At 40.1% G+C, this 24,667-nt stretch overlaps 1 protein-coding gene across 2 annotated transcripts; it reads left to right on the top strand.

The window, feature by feature from the left end:
- Nucleotides 1–7: 7 nt before the first annotated feature.
- On the top strand, nucleotides 8–24,053 carry rpa1 (replication protein A1). Of its 2 annotated transcripts, none has more exons than XM_077541072.1 (17): nucleotides 8–285; nucleotides 525–572; nucleotides 1,872–1,950; nucleotides 2,071–2,179; nucleotides 2,592–2,680; nucleotides 2,778–2,867; nucleotides 5,319–5,463; nucleotides 6,187–6,289; nucleotides 6,364–6,432; nucleotides 7,312–7,504; nucleotides 7,590–7,726; nucleotides 8,899–9,047; nucleotides 16,243–16,372; nucleotides 19,963–20,139; nucleotides 20,696–20,803; nucleotides 20,883–20,969; nucleotides 23,428–24,053. In XM_077541072.1, exons 1-17 carry the CDS (start codon nucleotides 256–258, stop codon nucleotides 23,530–23,532), a joined length of 1,848 nt encoding a protein of 615 aa, XP_077397198.1. In that variant the 5' UTR covers nucleotides 8–255; the 3' UTR covers nucleotides 23,533–24,053. The 2 variants fall into 2 exon arrangements, with proteins under 2 accessions (XP_077397198.1, XP_077397199.1); XM_077541073.1 differs by having other exon boundaries at nucleotides 5,349–5,463.
- The last annotated feature ends 614 nt before the right edge of the window (nucleotides 24,054–24,667 follow it).

Consider the following 24,667-nt stretch of genomic DNA (forward strand, 5'->3'; position numbering starts at 1 on the left):
CAGTTCCGTCATTTCGGGCGCATTTATTTGCCGATTGACATATTGAACACAACTGCGACGGGATCAGTAAAAGGAAACGGAAACAGGAACTAGACGCTGCTTGGCGGGACGGTCGAAGCGGTTGGCGCCATTGGGAACAATTCAGTTCACTACCGTCACAGTCTGTAGAAGGAAGAAGACGTCTCAAGTCCGGAGTGTTTCTCATTCTTTAAAAATATTAACATTTAAAAACAGTACAACTACTTCTTCGCAGACATGATTACGCTGACGGAAGGAGCGATAGAGGTATGGCTGACTTATTTTATTCGTTTATCTGTCCTTTGTGGTGTCTCCATCGATAATGTCAACTAGATTAACCCTGTCAAACGTTTGTAAATGTTTGTAACGTGTAAATGTTGCTTTTGCTGTTGTCGTCGGGCCTTACATAAACCGATATTTACATGAACGTCAAGTGAAAATGAGCTTTGAAATGTTCTGTGGAAAAATGGGCATTAATATTGACTGGAGTAACTGCTGTGTTCCAGGCCTTATCCAATGGAAACGGTGGAAACGACGCCGTGCTTCAATTGGTGGTGAGTATTATGGTTCCACACGGTAGTTCAACCATCTTTATTGTGCCGAGACACAGATTTTACAGGCAGTGGATATTTTGCCGTGACCGGACAGGTGTTGTGCCGTAGAATGCACCCCTTACTGAGGTGAAGTTAATTTGCTTTTTATGGCAGCTTTATTGAATTTAACGCGGCGAAATGAACCAGGTTTTTCTTATCAACCTGTAGGTACAAAACATCACCTTTTAAAACGGGTTGTGTTCCAGTGTGAAATGCTTTTCATTGTTTATTCATGGGGTGAGTGAAAAAGAGTGATCTTGAGGCACCAATGAGCATCTTAGCCTGAAATAGGTAAATATCATTTCAGGCCAGGGGTGAATTCTACAGCACAATACCGGCAACTCTCCTCTACCGCTATTTTGCCGTGAATGGCCCTCACTGACCGTGGTTCCTGCCACGCTACACTCTCTTCTGGCTTTTCAAAAAGTTTCCATTTTGTTTGGCTACCGAAGATAGGCATTGCCAGCCTAACCATAACCCCTAGAGCAGGGTTATCATACCAGTAGGACACACTTTGCGTCAAGAAATTGCAAGTTGCAGGAATTGAACGCATGACCTAGCACTTTCGGGCCGTTACCCAACCCAAATCACTCGGATTTATGTGTGGTTTATGGCAAATAGGGGTGTTAAAAAAAATCGATTCGGCAATATATCGCGATACTACAGCACGCAATTCTCGAATCGATTCAATAGGCAGCCGAATCGATTTTTTAACATCCATTTTTGATGAAAAATTTTTCACCAAAACGTCTAACTTTCACACCTTAAGCATGGAAGAATGTTATATTAAAGGAACATTAAGCCTTAATATTTTATTTCAATGCTGTTCAAACATGAAAAAGGTTACAACCTGTTTGTTAAATACAGTGGCTCACAGTTATAACACTGATGTTTCAGATCAATAAATAATACATTTTCATACAAATCTTACAGTGTACATGTACAAGTTTACTGAATGGTATTTTCCAAATTGAGTAAAAAAAATCGTAACAATCGACTTGTAAATTCATATCGGGATTAATCGATATCGAATCGTGACCTATGAATCGTGATGCGGATCGAATCGTCAGGTACTAGGCAATTCACACCCCTAATGGCAAAATAGCGCTAAGTGTGAAGTTAGTCCTAAATTTAATTAAAAAAGCATTGAATCCTTCAGGTGACAAGCACTATAGTAAATACATTATTAGACTTACTGTATAAATGAGTTCTTGGGGCCTCCCGCTTAATAAACACCTTAAACCACCTCTTGTATCTCAGAGCATCCGTAAAATTGAGGGCGGAAACGGTCCAATTCGCTTTCGTGTGATGATGAGCGATGGACGACACACCATGTCCTGTAAGTACATGTGCACCCTCTTACTCACCATTTAACATTAGGATGTTGTCCATCGTATTGTAATGTAAAATGTGGTATCGTTACAAAAAATTGTTTTTGCTCTTCCCCTTCCTTTCGCAGCATTCATGCTTTGCACGCAACTCAACTGCATGGCCGAAGACAACCTACTCGCCCCCAACTGTGTCGTTCTTCTCAAGAGACACGTGACCAATATTCTCAAGGATGGACGGTAACTTGCCCCTTGTCTTGTCACTCCTTTTTTTATTTTTTATTTTAAATGGGACAATTTGGACATGTTGTGGACGCTTCTGATGAGAGCTTCATTATTTTACAATCAATGTTGAATTTAGGCAAGTAGGATTTTTTTATTTTGTAATGAGAATGTACTGTATGTAAGCAATAATGACCATGGTTTTAGCAAAACAAAAAAAGTTAATTTTACTTTTTTTTTTTTTTTTTTCTTCATTCCCTATTTTTAACATTTTTGGTGTCACTATATATTTTTTTTAAGTCTTTGAGATTTGTTTACTCAGCAGACTTTAATATGCAACGAACAAATTGATTCAATGTGTTTCATTTTGAATTTCTAATTCCTTTGGTAATATGGAAGCTCTTTTTATGTGTTCTAATCTTTATGTCAGACGTGTGGTCATCATTTTGGAGATTGAGGTCCTCAGGCCCGCGGCAGACGTCAACGGCCGAATCGGCAACCCGATGCCTTACAGCGACGGTAGCGCTTCGACGCAATTCAAAGCATTTTCACGTGGAAGTAGTCGTGAAATCGTTTCATCATCTAAACGCCGTGTCTCAAATGGTCGTGCGTGCAGGACAGATTAAAGCCCCTCCCGCCCAGCAGGCCCCGCCGCCAGCCGTCCCCGTCAGCCGTCCTCCTCTTCAGGCTCAAATTGGAAATGACAGTGAGTGTTGCATGCTTGAAATGTGAAAAATGCTTGAATTTCTTTCTTTCTTTCTTTTTCTTTTTCTTTTTATATTTTTTATTTTGCAGTTTTATAAGGTAAAACAATTGTTCTTAATGACCAGTTATCTCTAAAGTGTCCTTTAAGCTGTTTAATGACACCACAGTTGGAGTTAAATGTAAAACTAAATACACAACGTGAAGAATTACATAACTGTATATTTAAATACAAAATATGCTTTGTTTTTAAAACATCACTAGCACAGCGCTAACAGGAAGTTAGCAAATGCTAACAGGAAGTTAGCATTGACTTCGCAAAAAGTTAAGCCCTCCTTTCTGATAAATGTCTTTTCCTATATTAGTAATACAAATTTTGAGTTGTTTAAATTTATACTGTTGCACCTTTTTTAACATTTAAAATAACTAATTTAATAAATTAGTTTAATCCAAAAGGAGCTTTCAGTGTTTCAAAAATGTTTTATTTATCTTACTAATTTTTATGTTTAAATATTTCTTTTTTTTTTTTGTGCCAAAAAATAAATGATCGTCCTAATCGTGATTTCAATTACCAAAATAATCGTGATTAATATTTTCTTCATAATCGAGCAGCCCTACATAGAATAGACTATCTAAAAATTAAGTTTAAAACTTTGCTAAAATCTTCAAAATGTATTTATATTTAATGTCAACCACCAGATGGGAGCATTTCTTCACTTTTCTAAATACAGGATGGCAGACAGGACATTGTGACAACCCCTTTGGAGAAGTCTTCATTTTCTTTCTTTTTTTTTTTTTTTTTTTTTTTTTTTTTTTTTTTTAAAAGCTTAAAAAAAAAAAGAGAGACAGTTGCAAACCCACCCACTTGAATAACTGTTGAAACTGTGAGTGTCTTTTGAATATCACGGTGCTGGATGAGCTCTTCAAAACGCACAACCTGCACCAGCTCTGAGGAAGTTTTTTTTTTTTTTTTTTTTTTTTTTTGTCTTCTTTCTTCTTCTTCCTCTCTCTCTCTCTCTCTCTTCTTGGCTCTCTAATGTCATCGCGTCTCCTTCATCCCTCTAATCTGCCGTGCGGAGGGGGGATTGAGTTTTGGGCCGAGCATCCTCCTCATCAGCGCGGTCATTGTTGGCGCCTCAAGCCGGGGGCTTAATTACCGCAAGTGCAGCCGCTGGCCAAGTGGGAGGACTTAAGCGGACACTTTGAACTCTAATCCTCCGCGTGAGCTGCGCGCAAAAAAAAAAAACAAAAAAAACCCTCAAACCGTCAAAACGGGGGAGGCTCGCGTGTTTGGATCGCTTTTTGCGCTCCCTGGGTGGAGGTAACAGTGTTTCACACTCGCCTCTGTTCTGTGAATCATCTTTTCGCAATGCCAGGCTGCCATCTCGCACTGTTTTTATGTGCTGCTTCCTTCTGCTGCACTTGAGCCGCCAGCTGTACATTTACATGATCATTGATGACATTTTTTTTGTTTGTTTTTTTTTTGCCCGCTTAGACACGCACATAATAGGGCTGGCCACCATTGCAAGTGCTGTAATTGAGTGGAAACTCTTTCCATAAAGCAAGTGGCAAGTACCGTACTTCCTGTAATACATATACATACTATATCAATATATAGCATATATATGTATATTTATTTGTTTTTATTTTTTATTTTATTTTTTTCTGCCGGGGTCTGGTATCGGCAGCCTCATTGAGTACCCGATACCTTAAAATAAGGCCGGCATCGTCCCGAAACAGATACCTGGAATTGGTACGCGTCCATCCCATCCCAAGTTAAATATAGATTAAATGGATGACACCACGGTATTTTAAGCCCTTCCAGCAGTTAACTATCGGCATATAATGATTAAATCTTACCTTTTGACAACATGGCGATGTGTTTTTTTTTTTTAAATAATGGAATATTAGGTGTTTTGCTGGTTATTTTTGTAACGCAGAAGTAAATCTCGGTTCGGTAAAAGCCCGCCTTTCCCCGTTGGTTGCCGCACCAGTGGAAAATTTGATAATCGATTCCTTGTCAATTAATCAATTAATTTTGACAGTTTTAATATTGGCTTGTTTGTTTAAAAATATATGGAAAGGATCTTAAAGATACCACATGTTAAATTGCAGTGGCAATATTGAGGGAGGAAAAAGCACAACCCAACCTGGGAGAGGCGATGAAGCCTCTTTTATTTATTTATTTATTTATTTATTCATTCATTCATTTATTTTTAAATGTACTCCCCAGTACATTATATTTGAGTATTTATTATGGCTACCTATTAAGTTTGAGCAACAGGAAGCTGCCTCTCTGAAAGCTAAATGGAACGTTAGCATGAAACAAAGCTACTGTATTTATCTCAGCTACTCCTGACTGTGTGTCACTGTGCCAAAATGACTGCTGCGAAAAAAGGTCACGGCAGCATCAAGCGAGTACATCTCACTCCACTCTTCTTCACACGCCATTTAGCGCCCTGCTCCGCCTCCTTCCCCCCTCCAGTGAACAGAGCGGTCGGCAAAGATTTCGGGAAGAAGCCTGCTGCGCCCGCCGCCATGCCGGGGGCCCCCGCTGGCAAAGTAGTGCCCATCGCCAGCCTCAACCCGTACCTGTCAAAGTAAGTGCTCGCCAGGGTTATTATTAGTTCATTTTGATTATTGTTTTTTTTTTTTTTTTTTTTTTTTTTTTTTTAAATTTAGTTAGTTTTAATTAGTTTTTAGAGTGGTTCTGTTCGTTTTTATTAGTTTTATAAATGATTTAGTTTTAGTTTAGTTCTAGTTAGTTTCAGTATTAGTTTTAGTGGTTTTTTTTAAATTATTATTAGAATAATAAGTGTATGACGTCCGCAATATTTAAAAAAACACCATGTGAGTGACGTCATCGGAAGGTGCTTTTCTATTGGCTGCTGCTAGATGATCACTTTTGTGTGACATATTTTCAACTTTCCTTATTCCGGTGAAAAAAAATCAAAATAAATCTAAGTTACAATCGTCCCCAAAGGCTCATGCAATAAATTAATTACCAAAGACTAAAACTGACATTTTTGCTATAATTATAGTTAGTTTTAGTTAGTTTTGTAAACGTAAAATGTAGCTTCAGTTTTTCGTTTTTTTTGAAAAGCATTTTTGTTTTTATTTTCTTTCGTTGACTAAATTATTTTTTGAATTTTAGTTTTCGTTGGTTTTAGTGAACTAAAATAACCTTGGTTCTCACCAAACGTCCGCGCATGCTAATTTGGGTCGCATCCACAATGTTCAGCGTTGTCCTTAATTCCACAGCGACTGAATATGATATTAACGATGAGAGTCAAACATTATAATGAAGAGGCGTCTGCCCTCAGGTGGACCATCCGCGTGCGCGTCACCAACAAGAGCAGCATCCGCACGTGGAGCAACTCGCGTGGCGAAGGCAAACTTTTCTCCATGGAGATCGTGGACGAGAGCGTAAGTGTTACTTACCGCTGCACGTTTTTTGTGTGTGGAAACGTTGTAACGTTCAACTTTTATTGCGGTGCCAGGGAGAGATAAGGGTGACCGGCTTCAACCAAGAAGTGGACAAGTATTTCGGGCTCATTGAGGTCGGCAAGGTGGGGCTTTTTTCTTCCTGATGATTATGATGATTACTTCTTTCTTTATAATTTAGTTATTCAGTGTGCTGAATTTGGCCTCCAGGTTGTGTCAGCATTTGGCTGGATTAACAAGTGCCCAATTGCGATTTAATGCCAATTTGAAGTATTTTTTTTCCCCTATGTAAATTTCAAGTGACATGTATTTGATAATATAATACAATAGAATCTTTGTCATTGTAACATGTACACCGAAATTAAACCAGTCTCTGCAAAAACATTTACGTCATATAAAACTGACATTTAAAAATACATACGTATACTTACACGTGTGTACATATATACATACGTACTTGCATGACTACAATAAATACAGTATATCTACACATCTAAAATTAAAACATAATGGTGCAGGAAACCACGTAAATGACTCTACAAATGTCAATAGTAGCAAAGTTTTTACAGTGTTCCTTCGTTTATCGCGGGTTCATCTTTCGCAGCCTCACTGTTTCACAGATTATTTTTTGTCTGTATTGTATGAGATGAATAAACAGAGCAGAATATTTTTCCCACCATTAATTTAAAACAGGGCAGTGCATCTTGATGTTTTTTTTTTTTTTTACACCCCCACCAAGAAGAAGGAAATGTTTTGTGCCCACCCAACTCTCCGCCACAACTATAAATAGTATATTTGTCTATAAAATTGTTGGGAGCGAATACTCCTTGCGCACTCTCTGCCACCTACTGTAGTGGATGTGCAATTACACATTATTGTAATACAAAAAAAAAGACGCTCTCTAAGGTTACATTATTATTATTATTATTATTATTATTATTATATCAAATTTGTGCCCCTCAAGAGCTGAAAAAATCTGAATAGTTTCTGTACGGTGCGGTCAGGTGTACTACATCTCCAAGGGCTCCCTGAAGGTGGCCAACAAGCAGTACACGTCGGTGAAGAACGACTACGAGATCACGCTGAACGGCGAGACCTCCATTATTCCCTGCGAGGACAACTGCGACGTCCCCGTACTGCAGTGCGACTTCGTCTCCATCGGCGACCTGGAGAACAAGGAGAAGGATTCCGTTGTGGGTAAGGAGAAGGTCTGCTGAATCCAAGCCACTTTTTTTTTTTCTTGCCGGATCCTTCTCGCGTCAATGACCACCGACCTCTACAGACGTGATCGGCGTGTGCAAGAGTGTGGACGAGGTGACCCGCATCACCACAAAGACCAACCGGGAAGTGTCCAAGCGGACACTTAGCCTGATGGAAGCGTCCGGCAAGATGGTGACGCTCACGTTGTGGGGAGAAGACGTGAGTACAGATTAGTAGTTGGGAGGATTTTTAATTTTTTTTCCTTTCCAGTGTCTTTGAAATTGGACGGATTTTTTTGTAGTTACGGAATTTTTCATTGTCGTTAGTTTTTATTTCGTTTTGCTTTTTAAATTTAGTTAGTTTTCATGGTGGTTTTGTTAGTTTTTTATTAGTTTTAGTTATTTAATAATAGTTTTAGTTTAGTTTTAGTTTTGGTATTAGTTTTAGTTTAAAAAAAAAAAAGTCTGACTTGGTGTGCAATATTTAAACAGAAAAAAAAAAAAAAACACCATGGGAGCGACATCATCTGAAGGTGCTTTTCTATTGGCTGCTGCTAGATGACGTCGCTTCTATGTGACACACTTTCAAACGTCCTTATTCTGCTTAATATCAAAATAAATCTGTTTAAAATCATATTTAAAATCCCCAAAGGATCATGCATTAAATTATTTCACAAAGATAAAACGAAGGATGTTTTTTTTTTCTATAATTGTAGTAAGTTTTAGTTAGCTTTGTGAACATAGTTTTTTCTTAAAAAAAAAAAAAAGTATTTCCGTTTTTATTTCATTTTGTTAACGAATTTTTTTAAACTTTAGTTGTAGTTTTTTTTTTTTTTTAAGTTTTAGTGAACTAAAATAACCTTGATTCTAAATGTGGCATTATTGAGCAACGCTTATAGTCGCTCCAGATGTTGACTCTTTACCTGCAGCTCGCTGGGACTGTGCTCAGTTTGCTGGTTTTTATTTGTTTACGACGGGGGAAAAAAACAACTTCTCTTGTTTGTTTATCCGCTCTTCACTGAAGGGACCCGCTGGAGCCACACAAGTTGGTTTATGCCAAACAACAAGTGCTCAGGATTTTTTGTCCCCCTTTTGCTTTGTGTGTGCTAGTATTTAGTTCCTAAGTACTTTGTGTAGTGCTAAAATCCAAGTAAACTGTCTCTCTCTTAGGCTGGAGGGTTCAGGTGATACAATTGTTTTTTTGTTCTCTCAAGTGGCACAAATGGAATATGACTCATGGCAGCATAAATATGGAGGGGGAAAAAAACACCTGCAGTTGGATATCCTTAGATTAGAATTGGACCTCTTTCAATTGTGGATACAAATCAGATGTAATGCCTTATTTGTTGCTCTCATAATGATTTTGTTGGTGTTTTTGTCTTTGGGGTGCAGGCGGAGAAGTTTGACGGCACCTCTCAGCCCATCGTGGCCATAAAGAGCGCCAAGGTTTCCGACTTTGGCGGCCGCTCGCTGTCTGCGTCCTTCAGCAGCACCGTGATGATCAACCCGGACATCCCCGAGGCGTACAAGCTGCGAGGCTGGTAAGTCCACACGAGTCTCGCACGTGATTGCGCCTGGGGAAATTGCTTCCCATGTTCCTCCTTGTGTACATGTGACAAGGGGCTTTTAACATATAGTTGGAGAAGTCTCATACAATTTACATCCCGGCGCGCTTTTTTTTTTCTTTCGATCTATTTATTACACCCTAATGCCTTCTTGTCATGGTTGAAAGAACCGCAAGGAATGTTGCATTTTCAATTCCAAAATTAATCTGAAGCATGTTTTGATTGTGTGTAGGTAAATATGGTGCAAAAGTAACTGGTAAAAAAAAATTATATCTGTAGAAAAAAAATGCATAAATTTGTATCTGTAAATTCGTGATTTGTACCTGTAAAAAAATAAAATAAAATTGTACGTGTTAAAAAAAAAATATGAAATTGTACGTGTAAAAAAAATAAATAAATAGTACCTGTGTAAAAATAAGAAAAAAAATTGTACGTGTGGGGAAAAAAGAAAATAATTGTACGTGTGTGGTTTAAATAAATCAATCAATACAAATGTACGTGTAAAACAATTTGTACCTGTAGAAAAAAAGTTTGTAACCGGAAAGACAACTGTAGTCAAAGAAGTCGCCACTAGGAGTCACAAGTGTTGTTTTTTATTTTTATTTATTTATTTATTTTTTATTTTTAACAGGTACAAATCACAAATTTTACAGATACAAATTTATACTTTTTTTCTACAGGTACAATTATTTTTTTTTAAACGGTTTACTTTTGCACCATATTATTTACCTCCGTATGATTGCCATTATCAACATTTCCCTGCATTGTACTGTGGTTGAGGGAGGGGCGTATAGTATTGCTCCAGTGAGCACATTGCATGGAAACAATGAAATTAAGTAATTCTTTATCAGAGGAAGGGCGTATATTGGCTTCCTTATCGCATATGTATCCGCAGGTGGAATGAAATCCGTGCAAATGTCCTTGCAACACAGATTTCCAGTTCAGAAAGTTTGCTTGGCACGTGACCTCTCCCCAATGCTGACGCGTCCATTTGCTTGCTTTGTTTACATCATCGACCGCATTCCTGCAACGGCTAATGAGACGTTTCAAGTCGTTCTGCCTTCACAAAGACGATACTGTTCCTGTTTGTTTGATATTCTAGTGCTGTCCGCACTTCGACTACGTTACTAGGCTACGTGAATACAATCATTACCGACATTCATGCAGTTTCTTATCCATGTCCGTTTCTAGTGCGAAAACTAGTATACAAGTGCGTACGTTTGCAGTGCATTGCAGCTTGGTTCCATCATGTGTACCGTGAGTGTTTTCCACTCCATCACAAGAGCTTATCAGCTTGATCACGATGAGTTGCGACTCTACTTTGCAAGCTGAGTAGGAGGCAAATTAAGAGCACTTCTTAAATCGGACATCTTGACTCGCGCTAATTGTTTGATGACGGTTTTCTGAGTTCGCCAGCAGCTTCTCTCCCAACTGTAGATGATATTTCATTTACCCAAAGACAAGCGGCTCCACGACCGATGCACGTTCCTCACCCGGGTTTCCACTGATTTACTGCAGTCAAAAAGTCTTAGCTGGATTGAGCGGGACCAACAAGACCTCCAGTGTCCACGACCAAGGCTGATTTAATTTCTTTTCGAATTAGATGTTGCTCAAAGTGTGTGTGTTAGCACATTACAACATAAGACACAGATTACAGGCTGCAAAGTAAAATACTAAAGGTAGTAGCTGACAGTCGAATGTTCGACATTTAGTAGTGATAGACTGATACCGATTATTAGGCACGTAGCAGTGAAGGAGACCGATAACTGATGCTTCAAGCCAATATTCATTTGCAGTAAAAGTAAATATTTGTGTCAAAAAACAGCTTTTATTTACTTTTAAACATATAAAAAATTGCGGGCAGATTCCAGGATCACCAGCATGTTAAACTAAATCAAAAACTAAGCAAGTAAATAATTCTTTAGTTTTCTACTGTAAATAAAGTTTTGAAAAATTTCAACTATTTATTTATTTATTTATAAAAATAAAAAGTGTAGGGAATTCCCAGCATCATTTTTTATTAAAGTAGAAATTTACATAAATTGATCAATTAAAGTTCCCTGTATCTCACTGAGCGACAAATGCGTGCAAATTTGGGGTTTTCGTCAGGGTTCGTAAAAGGTTTCAAAAGATCTTCGCATACCGTGAAAAATTGTCTGAATATGTTTGAAATGTCTTTGTGACGAGTAAAAATTGGTCTGTGAACGTCTTTAAAATTCTGATGAAAACGCTAAATTCGCTACGTTCTCAAGCGTTTGCCGCTCGGTGAGGTACCAGTTTTATCGGCTTTCAGATGATATCGGCTGATATCGGTGGCGATAATCGGTCTATCCCTAGCATGTAGTCCATAAGTAATAACAGGTTTTACTGCTCTAAAAGGAGGAAAAGATTCAAGAGGAGTCTTTATTCTAAGGCTGCCTAACATTCATGCAGTCTGGTGATGTGTCATTGTGGCCGTTTCATTCAGACGTTACAAGGCCAGCGCGCTTTGTTGCAGTTCTAATAATCCTTGGTCTCAGCGCGGCCGCCAGTGCTTTGATTGTGCCATGATGGCAAACTGAAGAAGGGAGCAAATCAATTAAGGTCCCAATGACTCTTCTTGTGATGATTCTTTTCAATCGCGCTCAGCAGACGCTCCGCTCTTTCAGGGCGGCCCTTTCAGCCATTGTGGTGTTCGCACTGACACACACACACACACGCCTTTGGGACTTTTGTCTGAGGAATTGTCTTTGCTCAGTTAATTATTGACCGAAACGCCAAGGTATTAGGGGTGCCGCTTAGCAGGCACTTGAGTTGCTCCTGCTAATTACCTTTTGTGAGTGAGGTTGTTTTCTTGTTTGTTTGTTAGCAGGATTACTCAAAAAGTACTCGATCGATATCGTTTAGGCCACAGAAAATGTCATTTAAAAGTTTGAAGACAAAAGTATGCATCCGCACACATCTGCCTCTGAGTTTTCGAAGTGCGCCCCTAGTGGTGGGGGTCAGGATCATCCCGTATGAGAGAAACACCTCGCTGGGAAAATAAAAAATAAAAAATGAGAGGCGATAGCGCGTTTGATTACAGATTCTGTAAAACAGAATGCTTGTGTTTATTTTGATATAATTGCATTTGCCACATGCAAATAATGTTAGGTCCTGTTGATCTACTACTATAGCTGCACTACAAAGCTACGGACATAAAGTTGACACTTTGCGCTTTGAAAAATATTTTTTGTTGTTTCATTTAATTTATGACCGAAAAGGTCTGAACTTTATTTTTTATGCCTTATAAAAATGTGTAGGATACTGTGCCGCCTTTGTTTACATTTATTATTTTATATTGCAGCACTACAGGATTCATTTGTGACATTCCGTTTAATGTTACTTACAAATAAAGTGTGAAAATGTAAGCAAAGTATGTTATCATTTTTCATGGAACTGAAAATGTATCGTTATCGTGTTATAAAATGGCCCATATCGTGATAGAATTTCCCCCCCCCCCATATCGCCCAGCACGACCATGCAGTCATACTGAACAAAGTTGCAACTAACTGCATGCCCCTTTTAGTGAAAAAAAAAATCACACGCGTTGGCATTTTGTGCCAGTAGGTGGCACCAGCACATCTAGATAACCTCAACCCTCACAGCCCCAAACATAGACGGCACAGCCTCTCACTTTGGCGTGTTTACTCCCACATGCGGATGGCGTCAAAGCTTCCACGTTGTCACTCAAGGCCATGCCGGCGTTTCTTGTCAGCCTCGCCGTCACTCATGTCCTTCGCTCATCCGCCGTGATGAGGGAAAGAAGCAAACGAGAGGCGGTGACCCTCACGCTTCGTTATCATTCAGCTTTTATATTAGCCTGATATGCTAACGCTTTTTTTTTTTTTTTTTTTTTTTAAAGCACTGACTGAATTTGTGGCCAGGGACTCGATTTTCTTCTGCTTGATTTTCCTGTTTATGAGAGAGAACTCTTCAACATTCAAGTGTGGCGGCAGCCTAGTGTGAGCGCACTCGCGCGTGCAGTTGACTGCTCGTCTGGGACGGCATGTACATGCGATAAATATGCTCCCGCTTCTTTCATGCGGGTCCTTGCACATCCTATACTGACTGTTTACTGTGCATATTAAAAACTTAGACTATTAGAGTAAGAAATAAACGGTTTATTTTCATTATTGCAACCAGTGAATCACTGTTTTTGGAGGACCTCAACTTGCCCACAAATCCACCCCCCCCCTTTTTTATTTATTTATTTATTATTTTTAAAACATCGTTCATGGAAATGTTTCTCAACTCTTATCGAGCTACTTTAGAAAATATTTACTTTGTATACCTTAGTCATTTTCAAGCCGACCTGTTAATTGGCAAATTTTTGCCAGTGGTTTTTATTTTATTTTATTTTATTTATTTATTTATTTATTTATTTAACACAACCATATAATAATTTAAAAAAATGGCCGATTTTTGCTGATGTTTTAAAAACCTAATTAATTTATTTATTTTTTATTTGTTACTATTGGACGAAGTATTATTAAATAGTAAAATGTTCTGCCTGTAATTCATATCTAAGTATTAAGGGACCAAAAAGTATTTTTTTTTTCTTGTATATTTTTTTAATTAACAGACTGATTAATCGGTTATCAGAATTTTATTATCCCTGTATCTGAATTATCGGCCTCAAAAAGTATATCAGCCGGGGCCATAATTTTCACAGTAGCTGGCCACCACAAAAGATTTTTTTTAATGGGTCTTGTTTTGCATTAGTTTGTACCGGTGTACCTAATAAAGTGGCTTTGCGTTGTCCATTGTTGGTTGACAGCAAAGAATAAAAATGTTTGCGCAAGGCTGTAATGGTAGCTCAGTGGTGATATGGTTACTTCCTAATATTTAACACATGTAACACGCCTTGGTCTCGCCCGTTTACCGAATGACAGCTGCACATTTTCTGCCGGATCTAATTTGTTTCATCGCAGCCGCTGTTGCGTGACTGTGACGCGCCCATTTGTATTTGTTTCTCGCACTTCTTCTTCATTGTCTGACATCAAACGCTGCGTGTCGGCCGATGCAATCGATTGTGTGTTTTAACAACAGTCTTGTAATCCAGAGAATGTTTTTTTTATTTTTTTATTTTATTTATTTATTTATTTTAAATAATTGGGTTGTTTTTATTTCTCCTGTATTTAAACCTGGTAAGAAAATCGTGTACTGTTTTAAAAGCCAACATATTCACTGAACTGAAGACTCGAGGCGCTGACATCTCGCATGAATTCACCCATAATGACTGTTTAATTAACCTTATCAAGCCAAACGTATCATAAATGCAAGACATTTTGACCCCTCTATTTCATGAGTATAATATTTTTCCCCATTAAAACCCTGACGTATATGATCTGAAACATGCATTGCAAGGATGATCCATAAGAGGGCAGTATCACCCATCTGATGGCTTTTCCAGTGATCTTGCAAGGTTGCCCAAATTGAGAAAGCAGAGACAGCTATACTTAATAAGTGGGAAATGTTCTTTCTGATTTATTTTTTTTGGTAATACTAATATGCTTGATAAAGGAGTGTGAATTGCCTAGCACCTGGCGATTCGATCTGTATCATGATTCATCGGTTACGCTTCGATTCAATACAGATCTTTGAAGTCGATATTGCGATTTTTTTTTTTCCTCAAATTTAGAAAATACTATCAGTCAAATTGTACATGTACACTGTAAGATTTGTATGAAAATATATTTATTTCTCTGAAACTTCAGGCTTAAAACAATTTGTTGCAGTTTATTTCATGTTTGAACAGCATTGAAAGAAAATATTAAGGCTTAATCTACCAATATGACATTCCTTCATGCTTAAACCCTAAGTAAGACGTTTTGTTGTATATTTCCACCAAAAATTAATATTTAAACATCGATTCGGCTGCATATTGAATCGATACGAGAATTGCGTGCTGTTATATCGCCAAATTTTAATTTTAATTTTTTTTAAAACAGCCCTGCAAATTTGATATGTCTATTATATTTTTGAAAGTTATAAATGTATGAATTGTGATCGGATGTATCAAATATGAGACAAATCAGGCTATATAGGTTTAACCCCCACCCGAAGGTGCCACTAAGCACCTGCAGTAGATGTTGAGCAAGGACGTCATTCTTATCCGCGTGGTGCCATTCGACAGGTCAGGCCAACACCGAGTTCACTAGATACTCGCATGCACATTTTAGAGCAAAGCCTGCATTTGCCTAAATCGGTTTGCCGGCATTAGTCAGCGAGAAGTGGAACATGGCAGCTGGCGCGTTGCCTTGGCAACACTCTGCTGCATTAATAGGGATGCTTTCAATTAGTCATGCCTTCAGGAGCAAGGCATGCGTTTACAACCTGACCCGTGCGCCGCTCTGCCTTGTGGCCCAACACATTAGCCAACGCTTTTGATCTCGGCAACCATTTTAACCTGTCCCCTCCTCTCCAATCGTTGCTCTTTACCGCTATTTTTCCCCCTTTTTTTCTCTTGCTGTTGTCTTCTCCGGATTACAGGGGACACTGTGCGAAAATGGGTTTTTTGATATGGCTGCAACAAGCCCGACCCTGGATGACTTGGCTATCCTTCTTCTCTTGATTTATTTCTCAAGCCTTCTTCGCTTTCCACAAAGCCATCAAACAGCACACAAAAAATGAATGTTCTGACTGCTATTGGTTGGCAGACGCGGGGAGGGAAAGGATTGCGTTTTAGTTGCGACGGATTGAAGAAGCACTCGCTCCACTCTAATAGACCTCAATTAGGTTGGATTTACACGATGGGTCTAAGCGCCCAAACTAACCCAAGTAGGTGGGGGAAGGGGGGAAATTAAAGCCAAAGAGAAGGCTAACATCTTCCTCAAGTTAGCGTCGCTCATCTGTCTCAGGTATCTGGTTCAGAATGGCCTAAAATGTGATTTTTGTATATCTTATATATCTTGTATATTTATTTATTTTTTTTCAAAATTCAAGACATGGGGTTTACGAGTGAATAAACTGAACTATGCTCAACATAGTATGAAGGGATGACAATGCACTTTTAATGCAGTGATATCGTGAATATTGTGGCATCGCTAACATGTTTCATCTTCAACATTGTTAACTTTTCCCATAGTAAACGGCAAGTTTCTGACAATGGTTTTGTTAGTCGGTGCAAGAAATGTGGCTCCTTGTGCAGGTATGATAAGGAAGGCCACAGCTTGGAAGGCCAGTCTCTGACCGAGTCCAAAGGCAGCGGCGGCATGGGAAACTCCAACTGGAAGACCCTTTCTGATGTGAAGACGGAGCACCTGGGACACGGAGAGAAGGTACGCCGTGCGCCGATTGACACTTGTTCTTTGAGGATGTTTAACTCATTTGCTCCCCAAAACGTATAAATGCGGTCCCAAAGACGTATTTTTACTTTTTTTAACTTTTTTTCTTTTCTTTCTTTTTTTTTTTTTTTTTTTTTTTTTTTTTTTAATCCTAGTGCATACACAAGGCTTTGATGCAGCCTCTCAACTACAGAGAATGGGTGAGAAAAAAAATGGTAGTAATTACAAAAACGTCCAGCAGGTGGCAGCACAGTTTGAGCTCAACCCAGGGCCATGATGAAAACAAGCTGTTTGCCCACAATTCTAAACAAATTTGTGAATAATGATGAAACTTGGCTATATTCTAATGCTAATTGCCTGAACACGGAAACAGATAGAAATATACTTTTTTTTTCCTGATGAAAGAAAAGACTTTAATATTTCTTTCGATAGGTTCCATGTTTTTATAGCAATAGAACACAATATTCTGTGGGCCTTGCAAAATCAGTCCAAATCCAGTAAAACAGCCGGGAGCGAAGGGGGTTGCTTCAGTCAAAATGGCTGCCAATCAATGAGTTAAGTGCAGAGGTTTGTCGACGTGAACACAACACACAAAGGCCAACGTGCGCGCACACACGCCCAGGTGTATAGTCTCTCCTGGGTGTCACCTTGTCACATCGCAAAGGATTTTTTCCGCCAGCAGCCCCGATGATTCTTTCTAATCATTAACTTATTAAATCGGCGCAACAGCCGTTATGTATACTGAAAAGGTTCCTGATCTTCTCTTCCAGCTCATTAATCTGCTGTCTTCACCGGCTGCCTGTTTGCTCTTGCTGAAAGTCACATTTATCTCTGCTATCGATTACATATATACCCTCCCCCCTCCTTCTTTCCCCTCTGTAATGAAATTACTGCCCGTGGATAAGTACAATATGATGTGCTCTTTAATTTCCTCGCTGCTTGTTTGCACTGCAAAAGGAAATGGTGTTCGCAGGAGTGTATAAATCAACTGGAGCGGAAAATGACGGCCGGCTGCGAGGTATTAGCAGACGCCGTTTAACTTGATTTAGCTTGCGCTCCACGTTTCCAAATCACGATATGTGGAAGGGGATTAAGTTCATAGAGCAAATTGCGGAGTGACGACACGGACATGTGAAGCTGGGTGCAAGCATCAGTCTTGTATGCACAATTCCTTAAAAAAAAAAAAAAAAAAAAAATTCTGGTTGGACTGTTCGCCGCTGCAAACTGCCTTTCGACGGTGGGGGTCAGGAAGAAGGTCAGGTTGGCGAACAAGAAAGTCTCTTGTCTCTGGGGCAGTCCAGACTGTCCAAATTCCCAATCATTCGTAAGAAATGACTTATGGCTTCACCTTTTTTTTTTTTTTAAGTTTCTTTTTTGTCGCTTTTTAAAGCTCTTCTGTCATCTGGAGTCCAAGGAGCCGTCCTCGCATATTTTCTTCCTCCCTCGTCCACACTGCGAGCATTTAGCCGCCTGTCAGGTGAAGCCTTCTCATGCTTCCGCAGAGGAAAAAGGTGTTGACCCCGGCCTATGGGAGCTTGCTCTCGTCCCACATGATGACAGATGAGCTGAGCGCAGGTTGTCGAGCCGAACATTGTGGTCAAGGCCTCTGAAGAGCTCGCTTCCCGTAAGGAAGTTTGGTGCGTTTAATTGCTCCTGTCAGCAAGTGTCAGTGCCGCAAACTCCACGTGACCCCCGACCCGTGACAGTAACCTGCCGCCTTGGCGACAAACATGCACTGTCCCTCCTCTCAAGACGCGTCTCACTAATCGAAGGGGGATTAATGCCGGGGCTATTTTTAGGCGCCGCCAAACCGTCACAACTTTGTCAGCTCTGGCACGTCATAACCGTTTATCAAAAGTGACATTTCCGTTTTCTGCAGCACGTTAATTAGGGTTGAATGTCACTCGTGCCACAACACAATAGCTGGGAAAACGTGAACGTGAGACGGGCATCAGTGGGGATGTTTGCCTTTGGAACAATCCTTTCTATTGTATCCCACTGAGGACAGCCCAGTGGGGGATACATTGGACTGGTAATCGTCTGACCGTCGCCACAAAGTTTTTTTTTTTTTTTTTTTTTTTTTTGGGCCCAGGACACAAGTCTGTTTTATTTGGTACAAATTGTGTGTTTTTGGAACAGTGCTTGAAAAGTCTGAGCGTGAGCCAAACATTCCAGTGACATCCCCAACCCCCCCCCCCCCCCCCCCCTTATGACAGATTAATATGTATCAACCTCGCCCGTTTTTGAATGTTTTGCATTTTTTCAAGTTGAGTTGAGTTGAGCAGCAAAAACAGGCATTTTTATCCATCTCATGGGGCGGCCATTTTGCCACTTGCTGTCGACTGAAGATGACGTCAATGTTGCTCGGGGCTCATGCAACGACCAATCACGGCTCAGCTTCAGAAAATAGGTCAGCTGTGTCAAAATGGCCGCCCCCTGAGATGGCTAAAAACCGCTGGATTTTGATTCATAACTCGTATTCCACAAATGTAATACTAATCAGAATGTCATGTTTAGACTTGGTGAGGTCACATGTAGCAAATTATTGTCACAAAATGTTTTAAGTTGACATCCACTTTAAGAAGCTGTGATTGTCGAGCATGGCAACCAATCTAGGATGTGCCCTGCCTCTCACGCGGTCAGCTGTCATGGCAAGACATGTTGGACAATTGTGCCCTTACAACTGACTCCGAATACTTTTGGAAAGACTCTTTTTGTTCCAGCAGCACCAGTTAAGGTCGAAAAAGGCATCCATTGATGTTTGGTGTGGATCAACCTCATCAAATACCTTTTGGATGCACAAAAAACAACCAGGACATTATTCAGGTCCAGGATCAGTGACGTCTCACTTCCAAAAAGCTCCTCCGGTTAAATGGATTGCTGTAGAACAATTGCTTAATAGGATGTATCTGCAGTAAAAGCGCCTCCCAGTTTTCATTTCTTCATTTCTGCACCTCCACTCTTTTTTTTTTTTTTTTTTTTTTTTTTCTCTCTTCTTTCCCCCGTATTCATCTATTTGTGAATGTGAAATCCATTTCCCCTGCTTTGGGTATTTTCCATGCCGACGAGGGATGCCTACTAAAAGCTATTTATGTGCAGCCGGTGTCTCGGGCTTGCAGAGGCAGCGAGCTCTCATTTGCATCGCTGCCATTAAGATTCCGCTGCACCGACACTGCATCCCGTGTGCTAAAAGAAGAAAAAAAAAACACATCTTGAAAGTCGTTCTTGTGTGTGTTTTGCACTCTTCATGCTGGGACCATCGAACGGTCATGAAAGGGCTGAAGTACACATTTATTTTTGGACGCAAAGTCCACCCAAAAAAATTCCTTTACAATGTCTTATGCTCCCTCACTAGTTTAAACGCAGCATTTTGATTAAAATTATGTTTGTGGCATATGAATTTAGCAGCGAAAATCCTATTTTTATCCATCTCAGGGGTCGGCCATTTGCCACTTGCTGCCGCCTGAAAATGACATCACAGCTAACCCTAACCCTACAGGGGATCTTTAAACCCTGCCCCGAATATCCGTATGCGCCCAATCCACTCTTGACGCCCATCGTATGTTTTTATTGCCTATTTTTAGGCCGACTACTACACGTGCATCGGCACCATCGTGTACCTGCGCAAAGAGAACTGCCTCTACCAGGCGTGCCCGAGCCAGGAGTGCAACAAGAAGGTGGTGGACCAGCAGAACGGGATGTTCCGCTGCGAGAAGTGCGACAAAGAATTCCCCAACTACAAATACCGCCTCATCCTATCAGTGAGTGACTCAGCACTGGGCTCCCTCAGGCCACAGCCATTATGATGTGCACGCAGTTTTTTTTGTTTTGTTTTTTTGTTTTTGGTCTGGATGATAGATTATGCACTAAAAGAATGCAAAAAAAAAAATCACATCCACATAGAGATAAATGGGGGTTGCTGTTGTATTAAAAATGCCGTTGAAGAAAAATGCCCCCATGTGGATTGAGACGAAAAGTTCCTGTCATAGAAATGCTGATATAAGCAAATGTTTGTCCTTCACTCGACGTCTCTTTAACCGTGTTTTTTTTCTTCTGTGGCATCAAGCTGCCATCTGCTCTTTCCTTCATCATTGTCTGAGTATATACTGTGCAATCTAATGATCGATTTTGCTTGATTGTGTGGAATTGTTGCTATAGAGACAAAATGAACTGCACTACTTGGCTCCAAACACAAGGGGTGCTGTTTAATTTCTTTCTGAAGAATGTAATAAGTACTTTATACCCTAAAAGTTTAAAGGAGGAAAAAAAAACCAAAAAAAAAAAACCTGAGTGGTGTTCCATTTTTGTTCTGGCCAGGCCAACATTTCAGATTACGGCGACAACCAGTGGGTGACCTGCTTCCAGGAGAGCGCCGAGGCCATTTTGGGCCAAAACGCGGCTTACCTGGGACAGCTCAAGGACTCGGTAGGACACGGTGTTTGAGTTATAATCCTGTGCATGAAGTCTCAGCTGTGTAAAAAAAAAAAGATGCACTTGTTTTCAGAATGAAGCAGCGTTTGACGAGATCTTCCAGCAGGCAAACTTCAACACGTTTGTGTTCCGCAACCGAGTCAAGCTCGAAACGTATAATGTAAGTAACAGCAGGTTACGGACGGTTTTGCATTCATTAACATGGCCGCCGCGCTCTCCTTTTGGCCCGTCAGTGCTGCTCATTTTCCATGGCTTTCAGAACACACGCGCGCGCACACGCAGCTTTGTCGCAGTCACACAGATCGAGTTTTGTTTTGCGGCGCATAAAAGAATTGATTGGGCTGGGCCTCTGAGCAGGAAGTCTGGAGCCCAGCCAGCGGCCGCATCCGCCCGTGTCGCACAGACCCTTCCAGTGTGTGCGTGTGTGGCTCTTGCCGCTTCTTCAGCAGTGGCACCTGCAAAAACGTCCCCTTTTCACTACTGCGGGCCAGCCATTGTGTTATGTGAGCGCTAGCGACGTCGGCGTCATCTTCGGTTTGAAGATGGCTGTCCACACTTTTTCCAGAGAAATCGACAGATGCGAGTTAAGGGCAACTTTGACGGTCTTAACGTTGGATTGATTTGAAATGCTAAAATTAATCCATTAGTATTGGTAAAGATTATGCTAAGCGCATTAATAATTAATTAGCAATATATTATACATTACTTTTGAGGTTTGGAACCTGCGCTTAGCATATTCACAGATTGTTTAAAATTCTTTCAATTTTCGTTTATATTTTCTCCGCCCACATTTGTCACATTTGTAAACACATATCGAATGTTTATCAGCTTTGTGGGATGCAGTGCTAGATTGAGTGAAATGAACAAGCAGCAGTTTGGCAGACCGTAAACAATTATTCAAAAAAATATAAAAGGAAAAGTGCTTGTTGAGAGTTGTTTATTGCCACTCCCAGATGGTTTTCATAGAGCTAAACATCAAACAAATAATTACATATGTAATTATCCAAATGAAATGGAAAAAAAAGCTAGCTTAATGATAACACATAAGGCAAAACATCGTAGACGAGCTAATGGAACTAGCATCAATGTTGTGGTAATTATAACCCAATAAACGACTTCTATTTGAACACAAGTGGGAGCAAAACGTGCGGATACAGCATACAACAACTCTCGTGAGCATATATTTGTTATGCTTTATGACAAAACGACTAGTATTGCCGCAAGTTGCGACGATCTAATCAAATCTGTTCAGTATGTCCCGATGCGTTCTGCTTCCCCCTGGTGGCCAAGGCGCATACACTAGAATGCAAATAAATGACTATTTACTGTATGTTTTATAAATTACAACACTATTGTGTTATTTTTCTTATTAAAACTCTATATGTATGGCCCACGGATGATGGTTTGGTAGAACAAAATCCAGAGCATCCTTCGCTTGTTTTATAGCTGCCCTTTTCAGAAGTGTAACATCGGAATATGCTTTCTCGGCATATTTGAAAGTCGTTTGAGCCTAATAGCCATAAAGAGAAGAGTCGCCATGCGCCTTAAAAACAATTAAATAAATAAATAGAATAAAGTCGCTAAATCAGAATTGTCCAATTGGCCCGGAACTTGAGGTGGAAATCTTCTTCATCTTTATCTGAGTGGCCTTTTTATGTTGGGCCTGCTAACCAACCATGCTGCCATTTTGCGTTCACGTCCTCTACATCAGGCCGGCCTCTTGCATCACAATAAGTGAGCAGCCGTGCTGGTTCTTGAACGTGGGAGGGCAGCAGACCAAAGGCGATCTTGGGATTTTTATTTTTTATTTTTTTTTATTTTTTTATTTTTTTTTTTTAAGCGGGGGTGGGGGCATTAATGGAGCCAAAACGAGCACAACAACCTGTTTACTTGCGGGGAATAATGGCTGACCTTCGCCGTCTAGACGGCTGCGGGGGCGCTCGTGGCATTTTGGATCGCCCGCCCGCTGCTTGCTGTCACATTACCCGCGTCTGTCGCAGTCAGCGCTTTGAAGTGGAGAAATAGAACACCCCGTTATCCATTATCTGTCATATACGCTGTATTTGCACTATTGTTACATCGGGGATGCGTTTTCATCCAGAGTGGTTTGGTTCATAAAAGGATTGTGTTTCAGGCGCTGGGTTGCTGGGATGCTAATAACTAGGGCTTGAATGATTTTCAAAAATAAATAATTGCAATTTTTTGCCTCCTCAATATTGCAATTGCTATTTAATTTTTTATTTTTTTTTTGAAGCAGTGAATTAAGCTGTGCGCCGACCCCTTTATTTCACCAAATGTCGGAATTTGCCTTAAAAAAAAATCCGTACCAGCCCGGCCCTAGTCTTCAATGAACCTAACATGCATGTTATTAGAATATGGGAAGAATCCAGACTACCTGGAGAAATCCTACGCAAACACAGGAAGTCATAAACTGAGATTGAAATTTCAAACCGCCGAACAAACAGTGGTTCACACATTAATTAAGACTGGTCGCCAGCCACTCGCAATATTTTTGGACCCTTTCGACTCAGCGTAAGTGAAGTTCTGCGACAGAATGTGGACGTGATGTTTTAAAGTTCTTGATGAACTTTTTTTTTTTTTTTGCTGTCGTCTGCCAGGACGAGTCCAGGATCAAGGCTACGGTGATGGACGTGAAGCCCGTGGACCACAAGGAATACAGCAAAAGGTTGATCTTGAACATCAGGAAGATGGCCGGCAAGTAGAAAGCCGCAAGAAACGGCTTCTAAAATGTATAACATATTCTTCCTGTTTTTCTTGATGTAGTTGTGAGTAAATCCTCTTGGCCCGAAACCGAGTGAATGTTGGCCCGTTTTGTTTGAACAGTTCTTGTTTTTGCGAGCGCGGTCACGCCAGCACAAGCAAGACAGCGCTGCGCGTCTGTTTTAAGTCCGCCCGTTGTCGCTTCACGGCACCGCGGTCATGGCGCGAGCGCCTCCCCCCTCCCCGCCAGCCAGCCCCCCTTTTTCACAAGCTGCAAGAGGCTGTGCTCGCCCTGATAAGTCTTGTTTATGCTCCGTCTTCCTTTTCTGACTTGCAAGCACACCGCGCAGGAGATCTTCGATCGAAAAGACCTTACAATGTTGATGTGCGACTTTTCACTTCTAACTTTCGACTTGTCGCGTAATCGAGACGCCATTTTGGGTGTCATTCGTTATGTTTTGTAATGATGTTGTGAAATGATTTGTTGCGGCAATAAAAATAAATAAACTTTCTTTTGGACGTACGGTAGGTTTGGTTTTTATTTTGATGGTGGGACATGTTCTCAAGTTGATTTATTTATTTATTTTTTCTTTTACAGATTTTTGTACAGCAGACAAAAGTGATGCTGCATTCGAGGATGGTCGGAAGTTACATATATCAGAGTTGTTTTTTCCCAATTCCGACCTGAAAACGTTAGAGGCGAAAGTAAACAACCAAAATGGCGGCTAGTGGTAAATTGTGTTTTTTTTTTTTTTTTTTTTTTTTTTTTTTGGTTTGTTTTTGATCCTCAAAACTCATTTTGACCTCCAACAAACTTACCTGCTTGCAATTTTGCTTCATTTATTGTTTTTATCTGATTTCATAAGCATTTCATACAGTTCAGTACGTTGCGCTACATGGAGTTATGTCGAATATTTATGAATGAAGAAAGCTATCTAGTTTTATACTCAAGTAAATTGTGTTTTGCCATTCAGAGACGTCACATTTTAGACCGTCGGTGAAGTCGGGGTCTTTCCGAGTTCATGGGTGCGTTCCCGACCGTACACGCTTCCTGGTTTGAACTCGGAAAAGTCTGACCATCCTTGAATGCAGCATAAACATTCAACTTTTTTTATTTTATTTAGATTTTTATGTTTT

Source organism: Festucalex cinctus, chromosome 13 (genome assembly GCF_051991245.1).
Source record: "Festucalex cinctus isolate MCC-2025b chromosome 13, RoL_Fcin_1.0, whole genome shotgun sequence".
Lineage (NCBI taxonomy): Eukaryota > Metazoa > Chordata > Actinopteri > Syngnathiformes > Syngnathidae > Festucalex > Festucalex cinctus.